Below are 24,637 nucleotides of genomic sequence, written 5' to 3' on the forward strand. Positions count from 1 at the left end.
TCTGTTTGGTTCTGTCCAACTCCCCCACAGATTCCTGTGGTTCCTTCCAACCCCCCACAGACTCCTGTGGTTCTGTCCAAACCCCCCCACAGATCTGTTTGGTTCTGTCCAACCCCCCCACAGACTCGTGTGGTTCCTTCCAAACCCCCCACAGACTCCTGTGGCTCTGTCCAAGCTCCCCCCACAACCTCACATGGCTCAGTCCATTCACCTCCTCTCTTCACCCCCCCCCCGTCCGCTCCGAATGGTTCCGCCCGCCGCCATCACCGCGCGCCGCGCTCTGACGTCACAATCGGGCGCCGCGTCGCAGTGACGTCATCACCGCGCGCAGGCGGCGGCACCGGCGCCGTTCCGGGAACCGGAGCCCCCCAAAAACCCCCAAAACCCCCCAAACCCCCCCAAAACCCCCCAAATCCCCCCCGAGCCCCCCATGAGCCGCCGCCGCCGCCGCCTCGAGGACCCCCGCGCCGCCATCGAGGCCAAACGGCGCCGCCCGGGGCTGCCGGCGGAGCCTCCGCGGCCCGACGGTACCGGGGGGGACCGGGGAGCGCTGAGGGGGTACCAGGGGGTGTGTGGGGGGGGTCGCGGTTGTGTGTGCGGGGCTGCGGGTGGAATCTGGGGGTTCCCGGTGGGTCCCGGTGGGGTCCCGGTGGGTCCCGGTGGGTTCCGGTGGGTCCCGGTGGGGTCCCGGTGAGTTCCCGGGGGTCCCGGTGGGCTCCTGGTGGGTTTTGGGGGTCCCGGTGGGTTTTGGGGCTCCCGGTGGGTCCCGGTGGGCTCTCGGTGGGTTTCGGGGTTCCCGGTGGGGTCCCGGTGAGTTCCCGGTGGGATCCCGGTGAGTCCCCGGTGGGGTCCTGGTGGGTTTTGGGGTTCCCGGTGAGTCCCCGGTGGGTTCCTGGTGGGTTTTGGGGGTCCCGGTGGGTTTTGGGGGTCCCGGTGGGTTCCCGGTGAGCTCCCGGTGGGTTTTGGGGGTCCCGGTGAGGTCCTGGTGGGTCCCCGGTGAGCTCCCGGTGAGCTCCCGGTGGGTTTCGGCGTTCCCGGTGGGTTCCGGTGGGGTCCCGGTGAGTTCCCGGTGGGTCCCGGTGGGGTCCCGGTGGGTTTTGGGGGTCCCGGTGAGTTCCCGGTGGGGTCCCGGTGGGGTCCCGGTGGGTTTTGGGGGTCCCGGTGAGTTCCCGGTGGGGTCCCGGTGCCCCGGGGAGCGCTGAGGGGGTACCGGGGGGTGTGTGGGGGGGTCGCGGTTGTGTGTGCGGGGCTGCGGGTGGAATCTGGGGGGTCCCGGTGGGGTCCCGGTGGGCTCCCGGTGAGCTCCCGGTGGGTTCCCGGGGTTCCTGGTGGGGTCCCGGTGGGTCCCGGTGGGTCCCCGGTGGGCTCCCGGTGGGTTTCGGGGGTCCCGGTGGGGTCCCGGTGGGGTCCCGGTGGGTCCCGGGGGTCCCGGTGGGGTCCCGGTGAGCTCCCGGTGGGTTTCGGGGGTCCCGGTGGGCTCCCGGTGAGTTCTGGGGGGTCCCGGTGGGTTTCGGGGGTCCCGGTGAGCTCCCAGTGGGTCCCGGTGAGCTCCCGGTGGGTTTTGGGGCTCCCGGTGGGGTCCTGGTGAGCTCCGGTGGGTCCCGGTGGGTTCTGGGTGGAATTTGGGGGTTCCCGGTGGGCTCCCGGTGATCTCCCGGTGATCTCCGGTGCCCGGTTCCCAGGCAGCCCCGCGGCGGTGGAGGCGGCGCTCGGGGCCGTGGCCGCGCTGTTCCCGCGCCGCCTGTTCGGGGACGCGCTGCCGCCGCTGCTGCTGCGCCACCAACTGTACAGCCTCGTGCCCGACCGCACCGCCGTGGACCGGCACCTGGTGAGGGACGGGCAGCGACGGGGACACCGGGACACCGGGAACAGCACCGGGATACACCGGGATGCCCCTGGGACCCCCACCGGGAACACCGGGAACACCAATGGGACACCAACAGGAACACCGGGAACATGGGAATGCCCCCGGGACCCCCCGGGACCCCCACCAGGAACACCGGGAACAGTGGGAACCCCAACGGGAACAACGGGACCCCCGCCAGGAGCCCTGGGACCACTAACGGGAACACCGGGAACACGGGAATGCCCCCGGGACCCCCCGGGACCCCCACTGGGAACACCAGGATACACCGGGAACACCAACGGGAACAGCAGGAACAACACCGGGAACAGTGGGAACATGGGAATGCCCCCGGGACCCCCACCGGGACCCACACTGGGGACACCGGGACCCCCAACGGGAACAGTGGGATGCCCTGGGACCCCCACCAGGAGCCCCGGGACCCCCAACGGGATAACACCGGGAACACCAACGGGATCCTGGGATGGCCCTGGGAACCCCAATGGGATACACCGGGACCCCCAACGTGAACAACGGGAACACCGGGATGCCCCTGGGACCCCCCGGGACCCCCACTGGGAACAACGGGAACAACGGGAACCCCAATGGGAACAATGGGACCCCCAATGGGAACAATGGGAACCCCAATGGGAACATGGGAATGCCCCTGGGACCCCCTACGGGAACCCCACTGGGAACACCGGGAACACCGGGACACCCAATGGGACCCCGGGATGCCACCAGGACCCCCACCGGGAACACCGGGATGGCCACTGGGACCCCTGGGAGCCACCAAGACCCCCAGGACCCCCCAAATGCAGCCCCGGGACCCCCCCAGGACCCCCCAGGACCCCACCAAGACCCCCCAGGACCCCCCAGGACCCCCCAAATGCAGCCCTGGGACCCCACTGGGACCCCTGGGACCCACTAAGACCCCCAGGACTCGACCGGGACCCCACTGGGACCCCCCCAGGACCCCGTTTCCCCCCCAGGACCCCCCTAGGATCCTCCAGGACCCCCCAGGACCCCCCAAATGCAGCCCCGGGACCCCCCAGGACCCCCCAGACCCTCCAGGATCCCCCAGACCCGCGTTTTTCCCCCAGGACCCCCGAGGACCCCCCAGAACCCCCCAAATGGCCCCCCAAGAACCCCCCAAACCCAGCCCAGAACCCCCCAGGACCCCCCCAGGACCCCCCAAAGCCCCCCCAGGACCCCCCAGGACCCCCCAAGACTCCACTGGGACCCCCCAGGACCCCCCAAACGCAGCCCTGGGACCCCTGGGACCCACTAAGACCCCCAGGACTCGACCGGGACCCCACTGGGACCCCCCCAGGACCCCCCAGGACCCCCCAGGACCCCTCTGGGACCCCGCAGACCCCCCAAACGCCCCCCCAGGACCCCCCAGACCCCCATTTTTCCCCCCCAGACCCCCCCAGACCCCCCAGACCCCCATTTTTCACCCCAAACGCCCCCCCAGGACCCCCCAAAGCCCCCCCAGACCCCCCAGACCCCCATTTCCCCCCAGGAGCGGCTCCGTGCTGAGGGGCGGCTGCGGCTGCTGCACTTGGGGCTGGGCCCCGACGCGCTCGGGGTGGTCAGTGCGAGACTCTACCGCGAGAAGGTACCGCAACGGGGCACGGGGGGCACGGGGGGACCCCAGCGGTGACCCCGGACCCCCTGACCCACCCCAGGACCCCCCCGTGACCCCCTGACCCCCCTGGTGACCCCCTGACCCCCCCCCCAATCCCCCTGGTGACCCCCTGGTGACCCTCTAGGGATCCTCTGACCCCCTCCCGTGACCCCCTGACCCCTTCAATGACCTCCTGGTGACCCTCTAGTGACCCCCCGGTGACCCTCTAGTGACCCCCTGGTGACCCCCACAGTGACCCCCTGACCCCCTCAATGACCCCCCTGGTGACCCCCTGGTGACCCTCTGACCCCCCCGTGACCCCCTGACCCCCTGGTGACCCTCTAGTGACCCCCAGACCCCCCGGTGACCCCCTGGTGACCCTCTAGTGACCCCCTGACCCCCCTCAATGACCTCCTGACCCCCTGGTGACCCTCTAGTGACCCCCATCACCCCCACAGTGACCCCCTGACCCCCTCAATGACCCCCTGGTGACCCTCTAGTGACCCCCTGGTGACCCCCTGACCCCCCCCATGACCCCCTGACTCCTTCAATGACCTCCTGGTGACCCCCCCCAGTGACCCCCAGACCCCTTTAGTGACCCCCCCAATGATCCCTCAATGACCCCCCCATTGACCCTGTGACCCCTGGGTGACCCTTGGATGCCCCCTGACCCCCAGTGACCCCTGGGTGACTCCTGTGTGACCCCTGGGTGACCCCTGACCCCGTTTCAGGTGCTGGCGGCCGTGTCCGGGTCCCCGCGGGAGCCGCTGGTGACCCCCGGTGCCCCCTGACCCTTGTGTGCCCCCGACCCCCATGTGACCCCTGGGTGACCCCTGGGTGACCCCTGGGTGACCCCTGACCCCGTTTCAGGCACTGGCTGCCGTGTCCGGGTCCCCCCGGGAGCCGCTGGTGACCCCTGGGTGACCCCTGACCCCCATGTGACCCCTGGCTGACCTCTGGGTGACCCCTGGGTGACCTCTGACCCCTGTTTTAGGCACTGGCGGCCGTGTCTGGGTCCCCCTGGGAGCCGCTGGTGACCCCTGGGTGCCCCCTGACCCCTGGGTGACCCCTGGGTGACCCCTGGGTGACCCCTGGGTGACCTCTGACCCCGTTCCAGGCACTGGCGGCCGTGTCCGGGTCCCCGCGGGAGCCGCTGGTGACCCCTGTGTGACCCCTGGGTGACCCCTGGGTGACCCCCGGTGACCCCTGGGTGACCCCTGGGTGACCCCTGACCCCGTTCCAGGCGCTGGCGGCCGTGGCCGGGTCCCCGCGGGAGCCGCTGGTTCGGCGATTTCTGGAGGTGGCGGTGATGGCGCGGCCGGAGCTGAGCTACGGAGAGAGGGACATGAGGGACATGGGATTTGGGGACAGTGACGTCACGTGAGGGACACACAGGGGTCACCCAGGGGTCACGGGGTCACCCAGGGGTCACGGGAGCTGAGCTACGGAGAGAGGGACATGAGGGACATGGGATTTGGGGACAGTGACATCACGTGAGGGACACTGGGGACACAGGGATGGGATTTGGGGACACCTGGATGGGGTTTGGGGACATCAAGATGAGCTTGGGGACACTCAGAATGGGTTTGGGGACACCCAGGATGGGGTTTGGGGACACTGGGGTGAGGTTTGGGACACTGGGGACACCCAGGGGACACCCAGGGGTCACCCAGGGGTCACAGGGATGGGCTGAGGACACCTAGGGTGGGTTTGGGGACATTGGGATGGGGTCTGGAGACACCTGGATGGGGTTTGGGGACACCCAGGGTGGGATTTGGGACACCAGGATGGGTTTGGGGACACTCAGGGTGGGTTTGGGGACACCCAGGGTGGGATTTGGGGACACCTGGATGGGTATGGGGACACTGGGGTGGCACTGGGGACACCTGGGGTGGGTTTGGGACACCCGGGTGGGGTTTGGGGACACCTGAGGTGGCACTGGGGACACCCAGGGTGGGTTTGGGGACACCCAGAATGGGTTTGGGGACACCGGGGTTGGGTTTGGGGACACTGGGGTGGCACTGGGGACATCAAGATGGGATTTGGGGACACTCAGGGTGGGTTTGGGGACACTCAGGGTGGGTTTGGGGACACCTGGGGTGGCACTGGGGATACCCAGGTGGGGTTTGGGGACACCTGGATGGGGTTTGGGGACACTGGGGTGGCACTGGGGACATCAAGATGGGATTGGGGACACCCAGGGTGGGATTTGGGGTGGCCGGGGGTGTCCCCAGGGCTGAGCCGTGTCCCCCCCAACGTCCCCAATCCCCCCAATGTCCCCAATGTCCCCCCAATGTCCCCAGTGTCCCCAATGTCCCCAATGTCCCCAATGTCCCCCCAATGTCCCCCCAATGTCCCCAATGACCCCAATGTCCCCAATGTCCCCAATGTCCCCAATGACCCCAATGTCCCCAATGTCCCCAATGTCCCCCCAATGTCCCCAATGACCCCAATGTCCCCCCAATGACCCCAATGTCCCCAATGACCCCAATGTCCCCAATGTCCCCAATGTCCCCCAATGTCCCCAATGTCCCCAATGCCCCCAATGTCCCCCCAATGTCCCCAATGTCCCCAATGTCCCCAATGTCCCCCCAATGTCCCCAATGACCCCAATGTCCCCCCAATGACCCCAATGTCCCCAATGACCCCAATGTCCCCAATGTCCCCAATGTCCCCCAATGTCCCCAATGTCCCCAATGCCCCCAATGTCCCCCCAATGTCCCCAATGTCCCCAATGCCCCCAATGTCCCCCCAATGTCCCCAATGTCCCCAATGTCCCCAATGTCCCCCAATGTCCCCAATGTCCCCACTGTCCCCTCAGGCAGTTGGTGGCCGTGGGGCTCCTGACCGTGCGGGACGTCGGCAGTTGGTGGGTGGCGGTTCCGGGGGTCGGGCGCTTCGTGCGGGCGCTGCTGCGCGGTGAGCACCCACGGGACCCCCGGGGCACCCATGGGACCCCTCAGTGACCCCTCAGTGACCCACGGGACCCCCGGGGCACCCACGGGACACCCACAGGACCCTTCAGTGACCCCCGGGGCACCCACAGGACCCCCGGGACCCCTCAGTGACACCCGGGGGCACCCACGGGACACCCACGGGACCCCCGGGACCCCTCAGTGACCCACAGGACCCCCGGGGCACCCACGGGACACCCATGGGACCCCTCAGTGACCCCTCAGTGACCCACGGGACCCCCAGGGCACCCATGGGACACCCACGGGACACCTGGGGACACCCATGGGACCCCAGGGACTCCTCTGGGACACCTCAGTGACCCCCTGACCCCTCAGTGACCTCTGGGACACCCACGGGACCCCCGGGACACCCCCGGGACCCCACGGGACCCTTCAGTGACCCCCCAGGACACCCATGGGACCCCCGGGACATCCACGGGACCTCTCAGTGACCCACGGGACACCCACGGGACCCCCGGGGCACCCACGGGACCCCCGGGGCACCCATGGGACCCCCACGGGACCCCTCAGTGACCCCCTGACCCCGCAGTGACCTCTGGGACACCCACAGGACCCCCACGGGACCCCCAGGACCCCTCAGTGACCTCTGGGACAGCCATGGGACCCCCGGGACCCCTCAGTGACCCCCTGACCCCTCAGTGACCCCCTGACCCCTCAGTGACCCCTCTCTGACCCTTCCCTGACCCTTAGGACCCCTCAGTGACCCCCATGTGACCCTGTGTGACCCCGTGTGAACCCTGTGACCCCCGTGTGACCTTGTCTGACCCCATCTGACCCCGTCTGACCCCCGTGACCCCGTGTGACCCCGTGTGACCCTGTGTGACCCCGTCTGACCCCCGTGTGACCCCATGTGACCCCCATCTGACCCCGTGACCCCGTCTGACCCCTGTGACCCCGTGTGACCCCAGGCCGCCGGGCGCTGCTGTCTCTGTTCCGTCGGGCGCGGCTGCGGCAGCTGCCCCAGGGGGCGCTGGGGGGGGGCAAAACCCCCCCGGGGGCCGCCCTGGGGGTCCCGTTCCTGCTGCACGACCTGCTGGGGGAGGGGCGGCTGCAAAGGTACGACCCCTGACCCCTCAGTGACCCCTCTGTGACCCCTGACCCCTCACTGACCCCTGGGGGTCCCCTTCCTGCTGCACGACCTGCTGGGGGAGGGGCGGCTCCTGAGGTATGACCCCTGACCCCTCGGTGACCCCTCACTGACCCCTGACCCCTCACTGACCCCTCACTGACCCCTGACCCCTCACTGACCTCTCACTGACCCCTCAGTGACCCCTCAGTGACCCCTGACCCCTCACTGACCCCTGAGCCCCGGGGGTCCCGTTCCTGCTGCAGGACCTGCAGTGACCTCTATGTGACCTCTGACCCCTGAGTGACCCCTGAGTGATGCCTTGGTGACCCCAAGTGACCCCTCACCGACCCCTTGGTGACCCTGAGTGACCCCTGACCCCTCACTGACCCTGGGGGTCCCGTTCCTGCTGCGTGACCTGCTGGGGGAGGGGCCCTGAGTGACCTCTGCGTGACCCCTGACCCCTGAGTGACCCCTTAGTGACCCCTGACCCTGAGTGATGCCTGAGTGACCCCTGACCCCTCAGGGACCCCCTAACCCCAAGTGACCCCTGACCCCTCACTGACCCCTAACCCATGAATGACCCCGACCCCTGAGTGACCCCTGACCCCTGAATGACCCCTGACCCCTGAATGACCCCTGACCCCTGAGTGACCCCCCGGTGACCTCTGACCCCTCTGCCCCGCAGCATCCCGACCCCCGCGGGTCCCCTGCTGCGATTGGCTGAGCCGTGACCCCGACCTCTGACCTTTGACCTCTGACCGGACCTGCCTGAGGAAGTCGCCCCAAATTTCTGCACGGGGGGCGTGGCCACGGCTGACCACGCCCATTGGGGGCGGGGCTAAGGACGAGATGGCCACGCCCACTTTGGCCACGCCCACTTTGGCCGAGTGCAATAAAACCAAAAATTAAATAAAATCAAACCCCCAAATCAATAAACCCGAAGTATTTGAGAGATCAATAAATCCAAAATTCCATAAAATCAATGAAACCGAAATTGATAAAACCAAAATCAATGAATTCGAAATCAGTCAGATAAAAATCAATCAAACCACGGTCAGTGAAACGGAAATCAATAAAATCAATAAACCCCAGACCGATCAATCCCCAAACTGATTGATCAATTCCCAAACTGATCAAACCTGCAATCGATCAAACCCGAAATTGATCAATCCCGAAATCGATTGCTCAATCCCCAAACTGATTGATCAATTCCCAAACTGATCATACCTGAAATCGATCAAACCCAAAATTGATCAATCCCGAAATCGATCGCTCAATCCCCAAACTAAGTGATCAAACCCCAAATCGATTGATCCCCAAATCAATCGCTCCAACCCCAAATCAATCGATCAAATCCCAAGTCAATTGATAAATCCCCAAATCAATCAAACCGCAAAGTGATCAATCCCCAAACCGACGAAACCCTAAATCGATGGATCAATCCCCAAACCAATCAATCCCCAAACCGATCAAACCCGAAATCGATCGATCAATCCCCAAACCGATGAAATCTGAAATCGATCGATCAATCCCCAAACCGATCAAACCCGATCGATCAATCCCCAAACCGATCAAACCCGATCGATCAATCCCCAAACCGATCAAACCCGAAATCAATTGATAATCCTAAATCGATTGATCAATCCCCAAACCGATGAAACCCTAAATCGATGGATCAATCCCCAAACCGATCAATCCCCAAACCGATCAAACCCTAAATTGATGGATCAATACCCAAACCGATGAAATCTGAAATCGATCAATCAATCCCCAAACCGATCAAACCCGATCGATCAATCCCCAAACCGATGAAACCTGAAATCAATCGATCAATCCTAAATCGATCGATCAATCCCCAAACCGACGAAACCCTAAATCGATGGATCAATCCCCAAACCAATCAATCCCCAAACCGATCAAACCCGAAATCAATCGATCAGTCCCCAAACCGATCAAACCCGAAATCAATTGATCAATCCTAAATCGATCGATCAATCCCCAAACCGATGAAACCCAAAATCGATCGATCAATCCGCAGACTGATCAAACCCGAAATCAATCGATCAATCCTAAATCGATCGATCAATCCGCAGACCGATCAAACCCGAAATCAATCGATCAATCCTAAATCGATCGATCAATCCGCAGACCGATCAAACCTCTTTATTCCCAATAATTAATTGATTTCACTTTAATTCGATTTTCCCGCCCGCGGGCCCCACTGGCCGTTGCCCCTTTAAGGCCCCCCCCACGGTGCCATCGCCGCTTTAAGAACAAGCCCCGCCCACCCCCCCTCACGGCGCCTCTTAAAGGGGCCGCGATGGGCGCGGGGCGGGCGCGGCCGCCGCTTTTCCCCTTTTTCCTTTTCCCGTTTCCTTTTCCCTTCCGCTTCCTCCTCCCCTTCCTCCCCTTCCTCCTCCTCCTCCTCCTCCTGCTGCCCCCTCATGGCGACGCTCGTTGGGTGGCGACCCCCGACACGGTACCGGCAACGGCGGCGGGGACCGCGCGGGGCGGCGGTTACGGGCCCGTCCCTCAGAGACCCTCAGGGACCCTCAGGGACCCTCAGAGACCCTCAGAGACCCTCAGGGACCCTCAGAGACCCTCAGAGACCCTCAGAGACCCTCAGAGACCCTCAGGGACCCTCAGAGACCCTCAGAGACCCTCAGAGACCCTCAGAGACCCTCAGAGACCCTCAGGGACCCTCAGAGACCCTCAGAGACCCTCAGAGACCCTCAGGGACCCTCAGGGACCCTCAGGGACCCTCAGAGACCCCCGAGAGACCCCCGAGATCCCTCAGAGACCCCCGAGATCCCTCAGGGACCCTCAGAGACCCTCAGAGACCCTCAGAGACCCCTCAGAGACCCTCAGGGACCCTCAGAGACCCTCAGGGACCCTCAGAGACCCCTCAGGGACCCTCAGGGACCCTCAGAGACCCTCAGAGACCCTCAGAGACCCCTCAGGGACCCTCAGAGACCCTCAGAGACCCTCAGGGACCCTCAGGGACCCTCAGAGACCCTCAGAGACCCTCAGAGACCCTCAGGGACCCTCAGAGACCCTCAGAGACCCTCAGGGACCCTCAGAGACCCTCAGGGACCCCTCAGGGACCCTCAGAGACCCCTCAGAGCCCCTCAGGGACCCTCAGGGACCCTCAGGGACCCTCAGGGACCCTCAGAGACCCTCAGGGACCCCTCAGGGACCCTCAGGGACCCTCAGGGACCCTCAGAGACCCCCGAGATCCCTCAGGGACCCTCAGGGACCCTCAGAGACCCTCAGAGACCCTCAGAGACCCCTCAGGGACCCTCAGAGACCCCTCAGGGACCCTCAGAGACCCTCAGGGACCCTCAGAGACCCCTCAGGGACCCTCAGAGACCCTCAGGGACCCTCAGAGACCCCTCAGGGACCCCTCAGAGACCCTCAGGGACCCTCAGAGACCCCTCAGGGACCCCTCAGAGACCCTCAGGGACCCTCAGAGACCCTCAGAGACCCTCAGGGACCCTCAGAGACCCCCGGGACCCCTCAGGGACCCTCAGGGACCCCCGAGACCCCTCAGAGACCCTCAGAGACCCTCAGGGACCCTCAGAGACCCTCAGAGACCCTCAGAGACCCCCGAGACCCCTCAGGGACCCTCAGAGACCCTCAGAGACCCTCAGAGACCCCCGAGACCCCTCAGAGACCCTCAGGGACCCTCAGGGACCCTCAGAGACCCTCAGAGACCCTCAGAGACCCTCAGAGACCCTCAGGGACCCCTCAGAGACCCTCAGGGACCCTCAGAGACCCCCGAGATCCCTCAGAGACCCTCAGGGACCCTCAGAGACCCTCAGAGACCCTCAGAGACCCTCAGGGACCCTCAGAGACCCTCAGAGACCCTCAGAGACCCTCAGAGACCCTCAGGGACCCCTCAGAGACCCTCAGGGACCCCTCAGGGACCCTCAGAGACCCTCAGGGACCCTCAGAGACCCTCAGAGACCCTCAGAGACCCTCAGAGACCCCTCAGGGACCCTCAGAGACCCTCAGGGACCCCTCAGGGACCCTCAGGGACCCCTCAGAGACCCCCGGGACCCCTCAGGGACCCACAGGGACCCTCAGAGACCCTCAGAGACCCCTCAGGGACCCTCAGGGACCCTCAGAGACCCTCAGGGACCCTCAGGGACCCTCAGGGACCCTCAGAGACCCTCAGGGACCCTCAGAGACCCTCAGGGACCCTCAGAGACCCTCAGGGACCCCTCAGAGACCCTCAGGGACCCTCAGAGACCCTCAGAGACCCCCGAGATCCCTCAGAGACCCTCAGAGACCCTCAGGGACCCTCAGGGACCCTCAGAGACCCCTCAGGGACCCTCAGAGACCCTCAGGGACCCTCAGGGACCCTCAGAGACCCTCAGAGACCCTCAGGGACCCTCAGAGACCCTCAGAGACCCTCAGGGACCCTCAGGGACCCTCAGGGACCCCTCAGGGACCCCCGGGGACCCCTCAGAGACCCTCAGAGACCCTCAGGGACCCTCAGAGACCCTCAGGGACCCTCAGAGACCCCCGAGATCCCTCAGGGACCCTCAGAGACCCTCAGAGACCCTCAGGGACCCTCAGAGACCCTCAGGGACCCTCAGGGACCCTCAGAGACCCTCAGGGACCCTCAGAGACCCCTCAGGGACCCCCGAGATCCCTCAGGGACCCTCAGAGACCCTCAGAGACCCTCAGAGACCCTCAGAGACCCTCAGAGACCCTCAGGGACCCTCAGAGACCCCTCAGGGACCCCCGAGATCCCTCAGGGACCCTCAGAGACCCTCAGAGACCCTCAGAGACCCTCAGAGACCCTCAGAGACCCTCAGGGACCCCTCAGGGACCCTCAGGGACCCTCAGAGACCCTCAGGGACCCTCAGGGACCCTCAGAGACCCTCAGGGACCCTCAGAGACCCTCAGGGACCCCTCAGGGACCCTCAGAGACCCTCAGGGACCCTCAGAGACCCTCAGGGACCCCTCAGGGACCCTCAGGGACCCCAGGGACCCCTCAGGGACCCTCAGGGACCCTCAGAGACCCTCAGAGACCCTCAGGGACCCTCAGAGACCCTCAGAGACCCCTCAGGGACCCTCAGGGACCCTCAGAGACCCTCAGGGACCCCTCAGGGACCCCTCAGAGACCCTCAGGGACCCTCAGGGACCCTCAGGGACCCTCAGAGACCCCTCAGGGACCCTCAGAGACCCTCAGAGACCCCTCAGGGACCCTCAGAGACCCTCAGGGACCCCCGAGATCCCTCAGGGACCCTCAGGGACCCTCAGGGACCCTCAGAGACCCTCAGGGACCCTCAGAGACCCCCGAGATCCCTCAGGGACCCTCAGAGACCCTCAGAGACCCTCAGGGACCCTCAGAGACCCTCAGGGACCCTCAGGGACCCTCAGAGACCCTCAGGGACCCTCAGAGACCCCTCAGGGACCCCCGAGATCCCTCAGGGACCCTCAGAGACCCTCAGAGACCCTCAGAGACCCTCAGAGACCCTCAGAGACCCTCAGGGACCCTCAGAGACCCCTCAGGGACCCCCGAGATCCCTCAGGGACCCTCAGAGACCCTCAGAGACCCTCAGAGACCCTCAGAGACCCTCAGAGACCCTCAGGGACCCCTCAGAGACCCTCAGGGACCCTCAGAGACCCTCAGAGACCCTCAGGGACCCTCAGGGACCCCCGAGATCCCTCAGGGACCCTCAGAGACCCTCAGAGACCCCCGAGATCCCTCAGAGACCCTCAGGGACCCTCAGAGACCCTCTGAGACCCTCAGAGACCCCTCAGGGACCCTCAGGGACCCTCAGAGACCCTCAGAGACCCCTCAGAGACCCCCGAGATCCCTCAGAGACCCCCGAGATCCCTCAGAGACCCCCGAGATCCCTCAGGGACCCTCAGAGACCCCCGAGATCCCTCAGAGACCCCCGAGATCCCTCAGGGACCCTCAGAGACCCTCAGAGACCCTCAGGGACCCTCAGAGACCCTCAGAGACCCTCAGGGACCCTCAGGGACCCTCAGAGACCCCCGAGATCCCTCAGGGACCCTCAGAGACCCTCAGAGACCCCTCAGGGACCCTCAGAGACCCTCAGAGACCCTCAGAGACCCTCAGGGACCCTCAGGGACCCTCAGGGACCCCTCAGGGACCCTCAGAGACCCCTCAGAGCCCCTCAGGGACCCTCAGAGACCCTCAGGGACCCTCAGGGACCCTCAGAGACCCTCAGGGACCCTCAGAGACCCTCAGAGACCCTCAGAGACCCCCGAGAGACCCCCGAGATCCCTCAGGGACCCCTCAGGGACCCTCAGAGACCCCCGAGATCCCTCAGGGACCCCTCAGGGACCCTCAGAGACCCCCGAGATCCCTCAGGGACCCCTCAGGGACCCTCAGAGACCCCCGAGATCCCTCAGAGACCCCTCAGGGACCCCTCAGGGACCCTCAGAGACCCCCGAGATCCCTCAGGGACCCCTCAGGGACCCTCAGGGACCCTCAGGGACCCTCAGAGACCCTCAGGGACCCCTCAGAGACCCTCAGGGACCCTCAGAGACCCTCAGAGACCCTCAGGGACCCCTCAGAGACCCTCAGAGACCCCCGAGATCCCTCAGGGACCCCTCAGGGACCCTCAGAGACCCTCAGGGACCCCTCAGAGACCCCCCAAGACCCCTCCCCAATGCCCCTTCCCCCCTCTGGGACCCCTCCCCAATGCCCCTTCCCCCCTCTGGGACCCCTCCCCAATGCCCCTTCCCCCCTCTGGGACCCCTCCCCAATACCCCTTCACTCCCCGGGACCCTTCCCCAATGCCCCTCCACACCCTGGGACCCCTCCCCAATACCCCTCCACTCCCTGGGACCCCTCCCCAATGCCCCCTCAGCCTCTGGGACCCCTCCCCAATACCCCTCCACACCCTGGGACCCCTCCCCAATGCCCCCTCAGCCTCTGTGACCCCTCCCCAATACCCCTTCACTCCCCTGGACCCCTCCCCAATGCCCCTCCACACCCTGGGACCCCTCCCCAATGCCCCCCCACCCCCTCTGGGACCCCTCCCCAATGCCCCCCCACCCCCTGGGACCCCTCCCCAAAGCCCCTTCCCCCCTCTGGGACCCCTCCCCAATACCCCCTCAGCCTCTGGGACGCCTCCCTAATACCCCTCCACACCCCGGGACCCCTCCCCAATGCCCCTCCACTTCCTGGGACCCCTCCCCAATGCCCCTTCCCCCCTCTGGGACCCCTCCCCAATGCCCCTCCACACCCTGGGACCCCTCCCCAATACCCCCCCACCCCCCGAGACCCCTCCCCAATGCCCCCCCAAACGCTGGGACCCCTCCCCAATACCCCTCAGCCTCTGGGACCCCTCCCCAATCCCCCCCCACCCCCCAAGACCCCTCCCCAATGCCCCTTCCCCGCTCCGGGACCCCTCCCCAATGCCCCCCCACCCCCCAAGACCCCTCCCCAATGCCTCCCCACACCCTGGGACCCCTCCCCAATGCCCCTCCACACCCTGGGACCCCTCCCCAATGCCCCTTCCTCCCTCTGGGACCCCTCCCCAATACCCCTCCACACCCTGGGACCCCTCCCCAAAGCCCCCCCACACCCTGGGACCCCTCTTCAATGCCCCCTCACACCCTGGGACCCCTCCCCAATACCCCTCCACACCCTGGGACCCCTCCCCAATGCCCCTTCCTCCCTCTGGGACCCCTCCCCAATACCCCTCCACACCCTGGGACCCCTCCCCAATGCCCCTCCACCCTCTGGGACCCCTCCCCAATACCCCCCCACACCCTGGGACCCCTCCCCAATGCCCCTCCACCCTCTGGGACCCCTCCCCAATACCCCTCCCCTCCCTGGGACCCCTCCCCAATGCCCCTCCACCCTCTGGGACCCCTCCCCAATCCCCCTTCCCCCCCCAAGACCCCTCCCCAATACCCCTCCACACCCTGGGACCCCTCCCCAATGCCCCTTCCCCCCTCTGGGACCCCTCCCCAATGCCCCTCCACACCCCGGGACCCCTCCCCAATACCCCCCCACACCCTGGGACCCCTCCCCAATGCCCCCCCACTCCCTGGGACCCCTCCCCAATGCCCCCCCCACACCCTGGGACCCCTCCCCAATATCCTTTTCCCCCTCTGGGACCCCTCCCCAATACCCCTCCACCCCTCAAGACCCCTCCCCAATGCCCCTCCACCCTCTGGGACCCCTCCTCAATACCCCTCCACACTCTGGGACCCCTCCCCAATGCCCCCCCACACCCCGGGACCCCTCCCCAATACCCCTCCACTCCCTGGGACCCCTCCCCAATACCCCTCCACCCCCCAAGACCCCTCCCCAATACCCCTTCCCTCCTCTGGGACCCCTCCCCAATACCCCTCCACACCCCGGGACCCCTCCCCATTGCCCCCCCACACCCTGGGACCCCTCCCCAATGAACCTTCCCCCCTCTGGGACCCCTCCCCAATGCCCCTTCCCCCCTCTAGGACCCCTCCCCAATGCCCCCCCACACCCTGGGACCCCTCCCCAATGCCCCCCCACACCCTGGGACCCCTCCCCAATGCCCCTTCCCCCCTCTGGGACCCCTCCCCAATGCCCCCCCACACCCTGGGACCCCTCCCCAATGCCCCCCCACACCCTGGGACCCCTCCCCAATACCCCTCCACCCCCCAAGACCCCTCCCCAATGTTCCCCCACCCCCATCGCTGCCCCCCTTGACCCCCGGGACCCCTCCCCAACCCCCAATCCTGAGCCCCCTCCCCAAATTCCGGCAGGTGCGGCCGCGGCTGCTGCGGGAGCAGGTGCTGTGGGTCAGCGGCGGGGGTCCCCCCTTCCCGGGGGTCTCCCGCCATGGGGCTGGGGGGTCTCCCCCGTTTTTGGGGGGGGTCCACACCTTCCGCGTGCCGCTGCTGGTGGCGCCCCCCGGGGGGGCCCTTCTGGCCTGCGCCGAGGGCCGCAAACGCTCGGCCGCCGACGTGGGGGCCAAAATCATCGCCTGCCGCCGCTCCCCCGACAGAGGTGGGGCTGGGGGCGGCTGGGGGGGGGTTTGGGGGGTCCGGGAGGGGGTTTGGGGGGTCCGGGAGGGGGTTTGGGGGGTCCGGGAGGGGGTTGGGGGGTCCCAGGGGGGAGTTTGGGGGGTCCAGGTGGGTTTTGGGGGATCCCGGGGGGGTTTTGGGGGGTCCGGGAGGGGGTTTGGGGGGTCCGGTAAGGGGTGGCGGGGTTCTAGGAGGGATTGGGAGGGGTCTGGGGGGGTCTGGAGGGGTCTGGGGGGATTGGGGGGGCTGGGGGGGCTCTAGGGGGAGTCTGGGGGTGTCTGGAGGGGTCTGGGCAGGATTGGGGGGGCTCTAGGAGGGGGGTTGGGGGGTCCGGGAGGGGGTTTGGGGGGTCCGGGAGGGGGTTTGGGGGGGGCTGGGAGGGGGTTGGGGGGTCCGGGAGGGGGGTTGGGGGGTCCAGGAGGGATTGGGAGGGGTGTGGGGGTGTCTGGAGGGGTCTGGGGAGGGTTGGGGGGGGCTGGGGGTGGCTCTAGGGGGAGTCTGGGGGTGTCTGGAGGGGTCTGGGGGGGGTTGGGGGGGCTCTAGGAGGGGGTCTGGGGGGGATTGGGGGGTCCAGGAGGGGGTGGCGGGGCTTGGGGGGGTCCTGGGGGAGGGATTGGGGGTGTCTGGGGTACTCTAGGGGGAGTCTGGGGGTGTCTGGGGGGGATTGGGAGGGGTTGGGGGGGCTCTAGGAGGGGTTTGGGGGGTCCAGGAGGGATTGGGAGGGGTCTGGGGGGGTCTTGGGGGGGATTTGGGGGGGGTCTGGGGTACTCTAGGGGGAGTCTGGGGGTGTCTGGGGGGGTTGGGGGGGATTGGAGGGAATTGGGGGGTCCAGGAGGGGATGGCGGGGCTCGGGGGGGTCCTCGGGGAGGGATTGGGAGGGGTCTCGGGTACTCTAGAGGGAGTCTGGGGGTGTCTGGAGGGGTCTGGGGGGGATTGGGGGGTCCAGGAGGGGGTGGCGGGACTGGGGGGGGTCCTGGGGGAGGGATTAGGTGGGTCTGAGGTACTCTAGGGGGAGTCTGGAGGGGTCTGGGGGTGTCTGGGGGTCTCTGGGGGGGGCTGGGGGGGCTCTAGGGGGAGTCTGGGGGGGATTGGGAGGGGTCTGGGGGGCACTGGAGTGAATTTGGGGGGGTCTGGAGGGGTCTGGGGGTGTCTGGGAGGTGTCTGGGGGTCTCTGGGGGGGTCCCTGTTGGTCTCCGGGGGTCCCTGAGTGTCTTTGTGGTTCCCTGGGGGGTCTCTGGGTGGTCCCCAGTGCCCCCTCCCCACATTTCCCCCCCCATTTCCCCCCAGGTGCCACCTGGGGTCCCACGCAGGTGGTGGCGGACGACGGCTGGGGGGGGGACGGGCTGAGTCTGGGGGCTCTGGCCGTGCTGGGGGGGGGGGAGGTGCTGCTGCTCTTCGCCCGCTGCGCCCACCCCCCCCAGGCCTGCGGCCCCCCCAGCACCCTCCTGCTGCGCTCCCCCGACGGGGGGCGCTCCTGGGGACCCCCCCTCAACCTGTCCGAGGTGGTGGGGGGAGAGGTGTTCGCCCCCGGGCCCGGCTCCGGCATCCAGGTGGGTTCTGGGGGGGCTTCGGGGGTCTGGGGGGAATTTGGGGGGGTCTGGGGGGCTCTGGAGAGAATTTGGGGGGGTTTGGAGGGGGTTGGGGGGGTCTGGGGGGGTCTGGGGGAAATTTGGGGTGGTCTAGGGGTGTCTGGAGGGAGTTGGGAGGGGTCTGAGGGGAATTTGGGGGGGTCTGGAGGGAGTTGGGAGGGGTCTGAGGGGAATTTGGGGGAGTCTGGAGGGGGTTTTGGGGGGTCTGGGGGGGTCTGGGGGGCGTCTGGGGGGGTCTGGGGGGCGTCTGGGGGGAATTTGGGGGGGTCTGGGGGGCACTGGAGTGAATTTGGGGGGGTCTGGAGGGGGTTTTGGGGGGTCTGGGGGTGTCTGGAGGGGGTTGGGAGGGGTCTAAGGGGAATTTGGGGGGTCTGGAGGGGGTTTTGGGGGGTCTGGAGAGGGTTGGGGGAGTCTGGGGGGCACTGGAGTGAATTTGGGGGGGTCTGGAGGGGGTTTTGGGGGGTCTGGGGGCCTCTGGAGGGAATTTGGGGGGGTCTGGAGGGGGTTTTGGGGGGTCTGGAGGGGGTTTGGGGGGTCTGGAGGGAGTTGGGAGGGGTCTGAGGGGAATTTGGGGGGGTCTGGAGGGGGTTTTGGGGGGTCTGGAGAGGGTTGGGGGGGTCTGGGGGAAATTTGGGGAGGTCTGAGGGTGTCTGGAGGGAGTTGGGAGGAGTCTGAGGGGAATTTGGGGGGGTCTGAGGGGAATTTGGGGGGTCTAGAGGGGGTTTTGGGGGGTCTGGAGAGGGTTGGGGGGGTCTGGGGGGCACTGGAGTGAATTTGGGGGGGTCTGGAGGGGGTTTTGGGGGGTCTGGATGTAATTTGGGGGTGTCTGGAGGGGGTTGGGGGGGTCTGAGGGGAATTTGGGGGGGTCTGGGGGAGATTTGGGGGGTCTGAAGGGGGTTGGGAGGGGTCTCAGGGGAATTTGGGGGGGTCTGGAGGGGGTTTTGGGGGGTCTGGGGGGCTCTGGAGGGAATTTGGGGGGGTCTGGGGGTCTCTGGGGGTCTGTGGGGGTCTGTGGGTGTTTTGGGGGGTCTGTGGGTATTTTGGGGGGTCTGTGGGGTCTGTGGGTATTTTGGGGGGTCTCTTGGGGTCTGTGGGTATTTTGGGGGGTCTCTGGGGGGTCTCAGGACCCCCATGACCCCCCCAGAAGCGGCTGGAGCCGTTCCGGGGCCGGCTGCTGTTCTGCGGGCACGGCACGCTGGAGCGGGACGGGGTCTGTGGGGATTTTTGGGGGTCTCTGTGGGTCTGTGGGGATTTTTGGGGGGTCTCTGGGGGTCTGGGGGGTCTGTGGGTATTTTGGGGGGTCTGTGGGTATTTTGGGGGGTCTCAGGACCCCCGTTACCCCCCCAGAAGCGGCTGGAGCCGTTCCGGGGCCGGCTGCTGTTCTGCGGGCACGGCACGCTGGAGCGGGACGGGGTCTGGGGGGTCTCTGGGGGTCTGTGGGGTCTGTGGGGTCTGTGGGTATTTTGGGGGGTCTGTGGGGGGTCTGTGGGTATTTTGGGGGGTCTCTGGGGGTCTCAGGACCCCCATAACCCCGCCCCAGAAGCGGCTGGAGCCGTTCCGGGGCCGGCTGCTGTTCTGCGGGCACGGCACGCTGGAGCGGGACGGGGTCTGTGGGGGTCTGTGGGGGTCTCTGGGGGTCTGTGGGGGTCTGTGGGTATTTTGGGGGGTCTCTGGGGGTCTGTGGGTATTTTGGGGGGTCTCTGGGGGGTCTCAGGACCCCCATAACCGCCCCAGAAGCGGCTGGAGCCGTTCCGGGGCCGGCTGCTGTTCTGCGGGCACGGCACGCTGGAGCGGGACGGGGTCTGGGGGGTCTCTGGGGGTCTGTGGGTATTTTGGGGGGTCTCTGGGGGTCTCAGGACCCCCATAACCCCCCCCAGAAGCGGCTGGAGCCGTTCCGGGGCCGGCTGCTGTTCTGCGGGCACGGCACGCTGGAGCGGGACGGGCTCTGGGGGTCTGTGGGGGTCTGTGGGTATTTTGGGGGGTCTGTGGGGATTTTGGGGGGTCTGTGGGTATTTTGGGGGGTCTCAGGACCCCCGTTACCCCCCCAGAAGCGGCTGGAGCCGTTCCGGGGCCGGCTGCTGTTCTGCGGGCACGGCACGCTGGAGCGGGACGGGCTCTGGGGGTCTCTGGGGGTCTCTGGGGGTCTGTGGGTATTTTGGGGGGTCTGTGGGTATTTTGGGGGGTCTCAGGACCCCCGTTACCCCCCCAGAAGCGGCTGGAGCCGTTCCGGGGCCGGCTGCTGTTCTGCGGGCACGGCACGCTGGAGCGGGACGGGCTCTGGGGGTCTCTGGGGGTCTCTGGGGGTCTGTGGGGATTTTGGGGGGTCTGTGGGGATTTTGGGGGGTCTGTGGGGATTTTGGGGGGTCTCAGGACCCCCATAAACGCCCCCCAGAAGCGGCTGGAGCCGTTCCGGGGCCGGCTGCTGTTCTGCGGGCACGGCACGCTGGAGCGGGACGGGGTCTCGCTGCTGCTCAGCGATGACGGGGGGCGCAGCTGGCGCAGGGGGGGGGTCCTGCCCGCCATCCCCTTCGGAGCCCCCCGCAGACCCCACGACTTCACCCCCGACGAGTGCCAGGTACCCCCCGATTGGGTCTGGGGGTTTGGGGCTGGGGGTTTGGGGTCAGGGGGGTCTGGGGGTTTTGGGTTTTGGGGTCTGGGGGGGTTTGGGTCTGGGGGTTTCGGGGGTTTGGGGTCTGGGGGTTTGGGGTTTGGGGGTTTGGGAGCAGAGGGTCTGGGGGTTTAGGGTTAGGGGGTTTGGGGTCTGGGGGGGTTTGGGGTTTGGTGTCTGGGGGGGTTTGGGGTCTGGGGGGTTTGGGAGCAGGAGATTTGGGTCTGGGGGTTTGGGGTTGGGTTTGGGGGTCTGGGGGCATTGGGGTCTGGGGGTTTGGGGTCTGGAGGGGTTTCGGGTCTGGGGGTTTGGGGTGTGGGGGTTTGGGGTGTGGGGGTTTGGGGTCTGGGGGGGTTTGGGGGTTTGAGGTCTGGGGGTTTGGGGTCTGGGGGTTTGGGGTGTGGGGGTTTGGGTCTGGGGGTTTGGGAGCAGGGGATTTGGGTCTGGGGGGGTTTGGGGTCTGGGGTCTGGGGATCTTGGGGTCTGAGGGTTTGGGGTCTGGGGGTTTGGGGTCTGGGGGGGTTTGGGGTTTGGGGTCTGGGGGGGTTTGGGGTCTGGGGGTTTGGGGTCTGGGGGTTTGGGGTCTGGGGGTTTGGGAGCAGAGGGTTTGGGGTCTGGGGGGGTTTGGGGTTTGGGGTCTGGGAAAATTGGGGTCTGGGGGGTTTGGGTCTGGGGGTTTGGGGTCTGGGGGTTTGGGAGCAGAGGGTTTGGGGTCAGGGGGGTTTGGGGTCTGGGGGTTTGGGGTTGGGTTTGGGGGTCTGGGGGTTTGGGGTTTGGGGGGGTTTAGGGGTTGGGTTTGGGGTCTGGGGGGATTTGGGTCTGGGGGTTTGGGTTTTGGGGACTGGGGGTTTGGGGCTGGGGGATTTAGGGCCAGGGGAATTTGGGTTTGGGGGATTTCAGGCCTGGGGATTTTGGGGCATTTCAGGGTGTGGGTGTCCCGCTGCATGGGTGGGGATCCCGATGCATGGGTGGGGGTCCCGGTGAGTGGGTGGGGGTCCCGCTGAGTGGGTGCGTGGGTGGGGGTCCCGCTGTGCGGGTGGGGGTCCCGCTGCGTGTGTGGGGGTCCCGGTGCATGGGTGGGGGTCCCGCTGCGCGGGTGCGTGGGTGGGGGTCCCGGTGTGTGGGTGGGGGTCCCGGTGTGTGGGTGGGGGTCCCGGTGTGTGGGTGTGTGGGTGGGGGTCCCGCTGCGTGGGTGGGGGTCCCGGTGTGTGGGTGGGGGTCCCGGTGTGTGGGTGGGGGTCCCAGTGCGTGGGTGGGGGTCCCGGTGTGTGGGTGGGGGTCCCGGTGAGTGGGTGCGTGGGTGTGGGTCCCGGTGTGTGGGTGTGTGGGTGGGGGTCCCACTGCGTGGGTGGGGGTCCCGATGCGTGGGTGGGGGTCCCGCTGTGTGTGTGGGGGTCCCGCTGTGTGGGTGGGGGTCCCGCTGCGTGGGTGGGTGTCCCGGTGAGTGGGTGGGTGTCCCGGTGAGTGTGTGGGGGTCCTGCTGCGTGGGTGGGGGTCCCGCTGCGTGGGTGGGTGTCCCAATGAGTGGGTGGGTGTCCCGGTGTGTGTGTGGGGGTCCCGCTGCGTGGGTGGGGGTCCCGATGTATGGGTGGGGGTCCCGGTGTGTGTGTGGGTGTCCCGGTGAGTGGGTGTGGGTCCCGATGCGTGGGTGGGGGTCCCGCTGTATGGGTGGGGGTCCCGATGTGTGGGTGTGGGTCCCGGTGAGTGGGTGGGGGTCCCGGTGCGTGGGTGGGGGTCCCGCTGCGTGGGTGGGGGTCCCGGTGTGTGGGTGGGGGTCCCGGTGTGTGGGTGGGTGTCCCGGTGTGTGTGTGGGGGTCCCGCTGCGTGTGTGGGGGTCCCGGTGCGTGTGTGGGGGTCCCGGTGCGTGGGTGGGGGTCCCGCTGTGTGTGTGGGGGTCCCGCTGCGTGTGTGGGGGTCCCGGTGCGTGTGTGGGGGTCCCGGTGCGTGGGTGGGGGTCCCGCTGTGTGTGTGGGGGTCCCGCTGCGTGGGTGGGGGTCCCGCTGCCTGACCCCCTGTCCCCCCCAGCCCTACGAGCTGCCCGACGGCTCGGTGGCCGTCAGCATCCGCAACCAGGGCTGGTACCGGTGCCGGTGCCGCATGCGGGCGCGCAGCTGGGACGGCGGCGAGTCCCTGTCCCCCGCCAGCGTCACCCTGGAGCCCGACCTGCCCGACCCCGCCGTGGCCGCCGGAGCCCTGGCACTGCCCTGGCACGGGCTGGTGCTGTTCAGCAACCCGGCCCACCCCAGCCTGCGTGAGCGCCAGGGGACATGGGGACATTGGGGACATTGGGGACATTGGGGACATTGGGGACAGCAGGGACATTGGGGACATGGGGACATTGGGGGCATTGGGGACAGTGGGGACGTGGTGGGGCACTGGCACTGCCCTGGCACGGGCTGGTGCTGTTCAGCAACCCGGCCCACCCCAGCCTGCGTGAGCGCCAGGGGACATTGGGGACATTGGGGACACTGGGGACATTGGGGACATTGGGGACATCGGGGACATTTGGGGACATCGGGGACATTTGGGGACACCTGAGGACATTTTGGGACATTTCGGGACATTGGGGGGACATTTGGGGACATTGGGGACACTGGGGACATTGGGGACATTGGGGACATTGGGGGGTGTTGGGGGGCATTGGGGACATTGGGGACATTGGGGGACATTGGGGACATTGGGGATATGGGGGGCTCGGGGACATTGGGGACATTTGGGGACAGCAGCAACATTGGGGACGTTGGGGGCATTGGGGCATTGGGGACATTTGGGGACATTGGTGACATGGAGGGGACACTGGGGGCTTTGGGGGGACACTGGGGCAGGTTTGGGGCACGGCCGGGGTTGGGGGGACATCGGGGTCAGGGGTCAGGGGTCAGGGGCTGTCCCGGCTCTGGGGGTCCCCGCTGGGGGCGTGGCCTCGGTGTGGGCGTGTCCAACGAGGCCCCGCCCCCAGGCGTGAACATGACGCTGCGCTGGAGCTTCGACAACGGCACCACGTGGTGGGGGCGTGGCCTGCGCGTGTGGGCGGGGCCCAGCGGGTACTCGGTGCTGGCGGCCCCGCCCCCCGAGGAGGAAGGCTCCGCCCCCTTGGTCTATCTGATCTACGAGAAGGGGCGGAGCCTCTCCACCGAGAGCGTCTCATTGGCCACCATCAGCCTGGCGGGCGAGCCCTGACCCCGCCCCTCGCGCGCGCAGTAAAGCCATTGGTTCAGAGCCGCGTTGCGTCATCACTGAGGGCGTGGCCCGGCGCTGGCGGGAAACGTCGCCATAGCGACGCGCGGGGAGCGGGGCGGGGCTTCCGCTGGGGCTTTGGCTGCGGCGGGGCTGCCCGCGGCGGTGCCTGAGCGGGGCGGAGAGCGAGCGGCGGGGGCGTGGCCGCGTTAATTTATTAAAATATATGCAAATTGAGTTATTAGCCATGTCCAACCGCGATGGATAAAAAGTCTTTAACAGTTTAAAGTTGGGAAGTGTGTGTTTACAGATCTCCTGCTCTGAAGTATTAAAGAAATGTGGGCGTTGATATAAATATAAAATAAATATAATGTAAATATAATGTAAATAATATAATGTAAATATAACGTAATATAAATATCTGATTGTTTATCCAACTATCTCCAACAAGAGCTCTGTAATCGCTCCCAAATCCCAATCTCCAAACTGCTCTAAAATCTCTACTAAAATCCCTAAAATTCCTCTAAGATCCCTTAATTTCTGTAAAAAGTCTAAATTCCTCTAAAAGCTCAAATAAAATCTCTAAAATTCCTCTAAAATCTCCACAAATTCCTGTAAAATCTGCAAATTCCTCTCAGATCTCTAATAAAATCTCTAAAATTCCTGTAAAATTCCTCTAAAATCCGTAAATTCCTCTAAAATCTCCAAACTCCTCTAAAATATCTAAATTCCTTAAAATCTCTACA

General features: G+C 66.4%; 2 protein-coding genes across 7 annotated transcripts; both read left to right on the top strand.

Moving 5' to 3' along the window:
- Nucleotides 1-349: 349 nt before the first annotated feature.
- WHR1 (winged helix repair factor 1) lies at nt 350-8,486 on the top strand. 5 transcript variants are annotated; one of them, XM_072921102.1, is made up of 7 exons: nt 370-527; nt 1,683-1,828; nt 3,369-3,464; nt 4,717-4,812; nt 6,293-6,392; nt 7,357-7,504; nt 8,203-8,486. In XM_072921102.1, exons 1-7 carry the CDS (start codon nt 431-433, stop codon nt 8,246-8,248), a joined length of 729 nt encoding a protein of 242 aa, XP_072777203.1. In that variant the 5' UTR covers nt 370-430; the 3' UTR covers nt 8,249-8,486. The 5 variants fall into 5 exon arrangements, with proteins under 5 accessions (XP_072777204.1, XP_072777203.1, XP_041568739.2 ...); XM_072921106.1 differs by having other exon boundaries at nt 371-527; nt 4,717-4,853; nt 6,295-6,392; XM_072921103.1 differs by lacking the exon at nt 6,293-6,392 and having other exon boundaries at nt 350-527; nt 4,717-4,853.
- A 1,110-nt stretch (nt 8,487-9,596) lies between these two features.
- Nucleotides 9,597-23,933, top strand: NEU1 (neuraminidase 1). Of its 2 annotated transcripts, XM_072921089.1 has the most exons (6): nt 9,602-9,996; nt 16,260-16,503; nt 17,808-18,070; nt 20,502-20,684; nt 22,743-22,968; nt 23,674-23,933. In XM_072921089.1, the coding sequence occupies exons 1-6, from the start codon at nt 9,838-9,840 to the stop codon at nt 23,892-23,894; spliced, it is 1,296 nt and encodes a 431-aa protein (XP_072777190.1). In that variant the 5' UTR covers nt 9,602-9,837; the 3' UTR covers nt 23,895-23,933. The 2 variants fall into 2 exon arrangements, with proteins under 2 accessions (XP_072777191.1, XP_072777190.1); XM_072921090.1 differs by lacking the exon at nt 20,502-20,684 and having other exon boundaries at nt 9,597-9,996.
- The last annotated feature ends 704 nt before the right edge of the window (nt 23,934-24,637 follow it).

Source organism: Taeniopygia guttata, chromosome 35 (genome assembly GCF_048771995.1).
Source record: "Taeniopygia guttata chromosome 35, bTaeGut7.mat, whole genome shotgun sequence".
NCBI classification, from domain to species: domain Eukaryota; kingdom Metazoa; phylum Chordata; class Aves; order Passeriformes; family Estrildidae; genus Taeniopygia; species Taeniopygia guttata.

Excerpts from the sequence above, each read along its gene's own strand:
- WHR1 (XM_072921106.1), top strand. The coding sequence starts at position 431 with ATGAGCCGCCGCCGCCGCCGCCTCGAGGACCCCCGCGCCGCCATCGAG. Across the intron at positions 528-1,682 it reads GGAGCCTCCGCGGCCCGACG|GCAGCCCCGCGGCGGTGGAG; the intron begins GTACCGGGGGGG and ends CCCGGTTCCCAG. Across the intron at positions 4,854-6,294 it reads TTTGGGGACAGTGACGTCAC|GCAGTTGGTGGCCGTGGGGC; the intron begins GTGAGGGACACA and ends CTGTCCCCTCAG.
- NEU1 (XM_072921089.1), top strand. The coding sequence starts at position 9,838 with ATGGGCGCGGGGCGGGCGCGGCCGCCGCTTTTCCCCTTTTTCCTTTTC. Across the intron at positions 9,997-16,259 it reads GGGTGGCGACCCCCGACACG|GTGCGGCCGCGGCTGCTGCG; the intron begins GTACCGGCAACG and ends AAATTCCGGCAG. Across the intron at positions 22,969-23,673 it reads CCCGGCCCACCCCAGCCTGC|GCGTGAACATGACGCTGCGC; the intron begins GTGAGCGCCAGG and ends CCCCGCCCCCAG.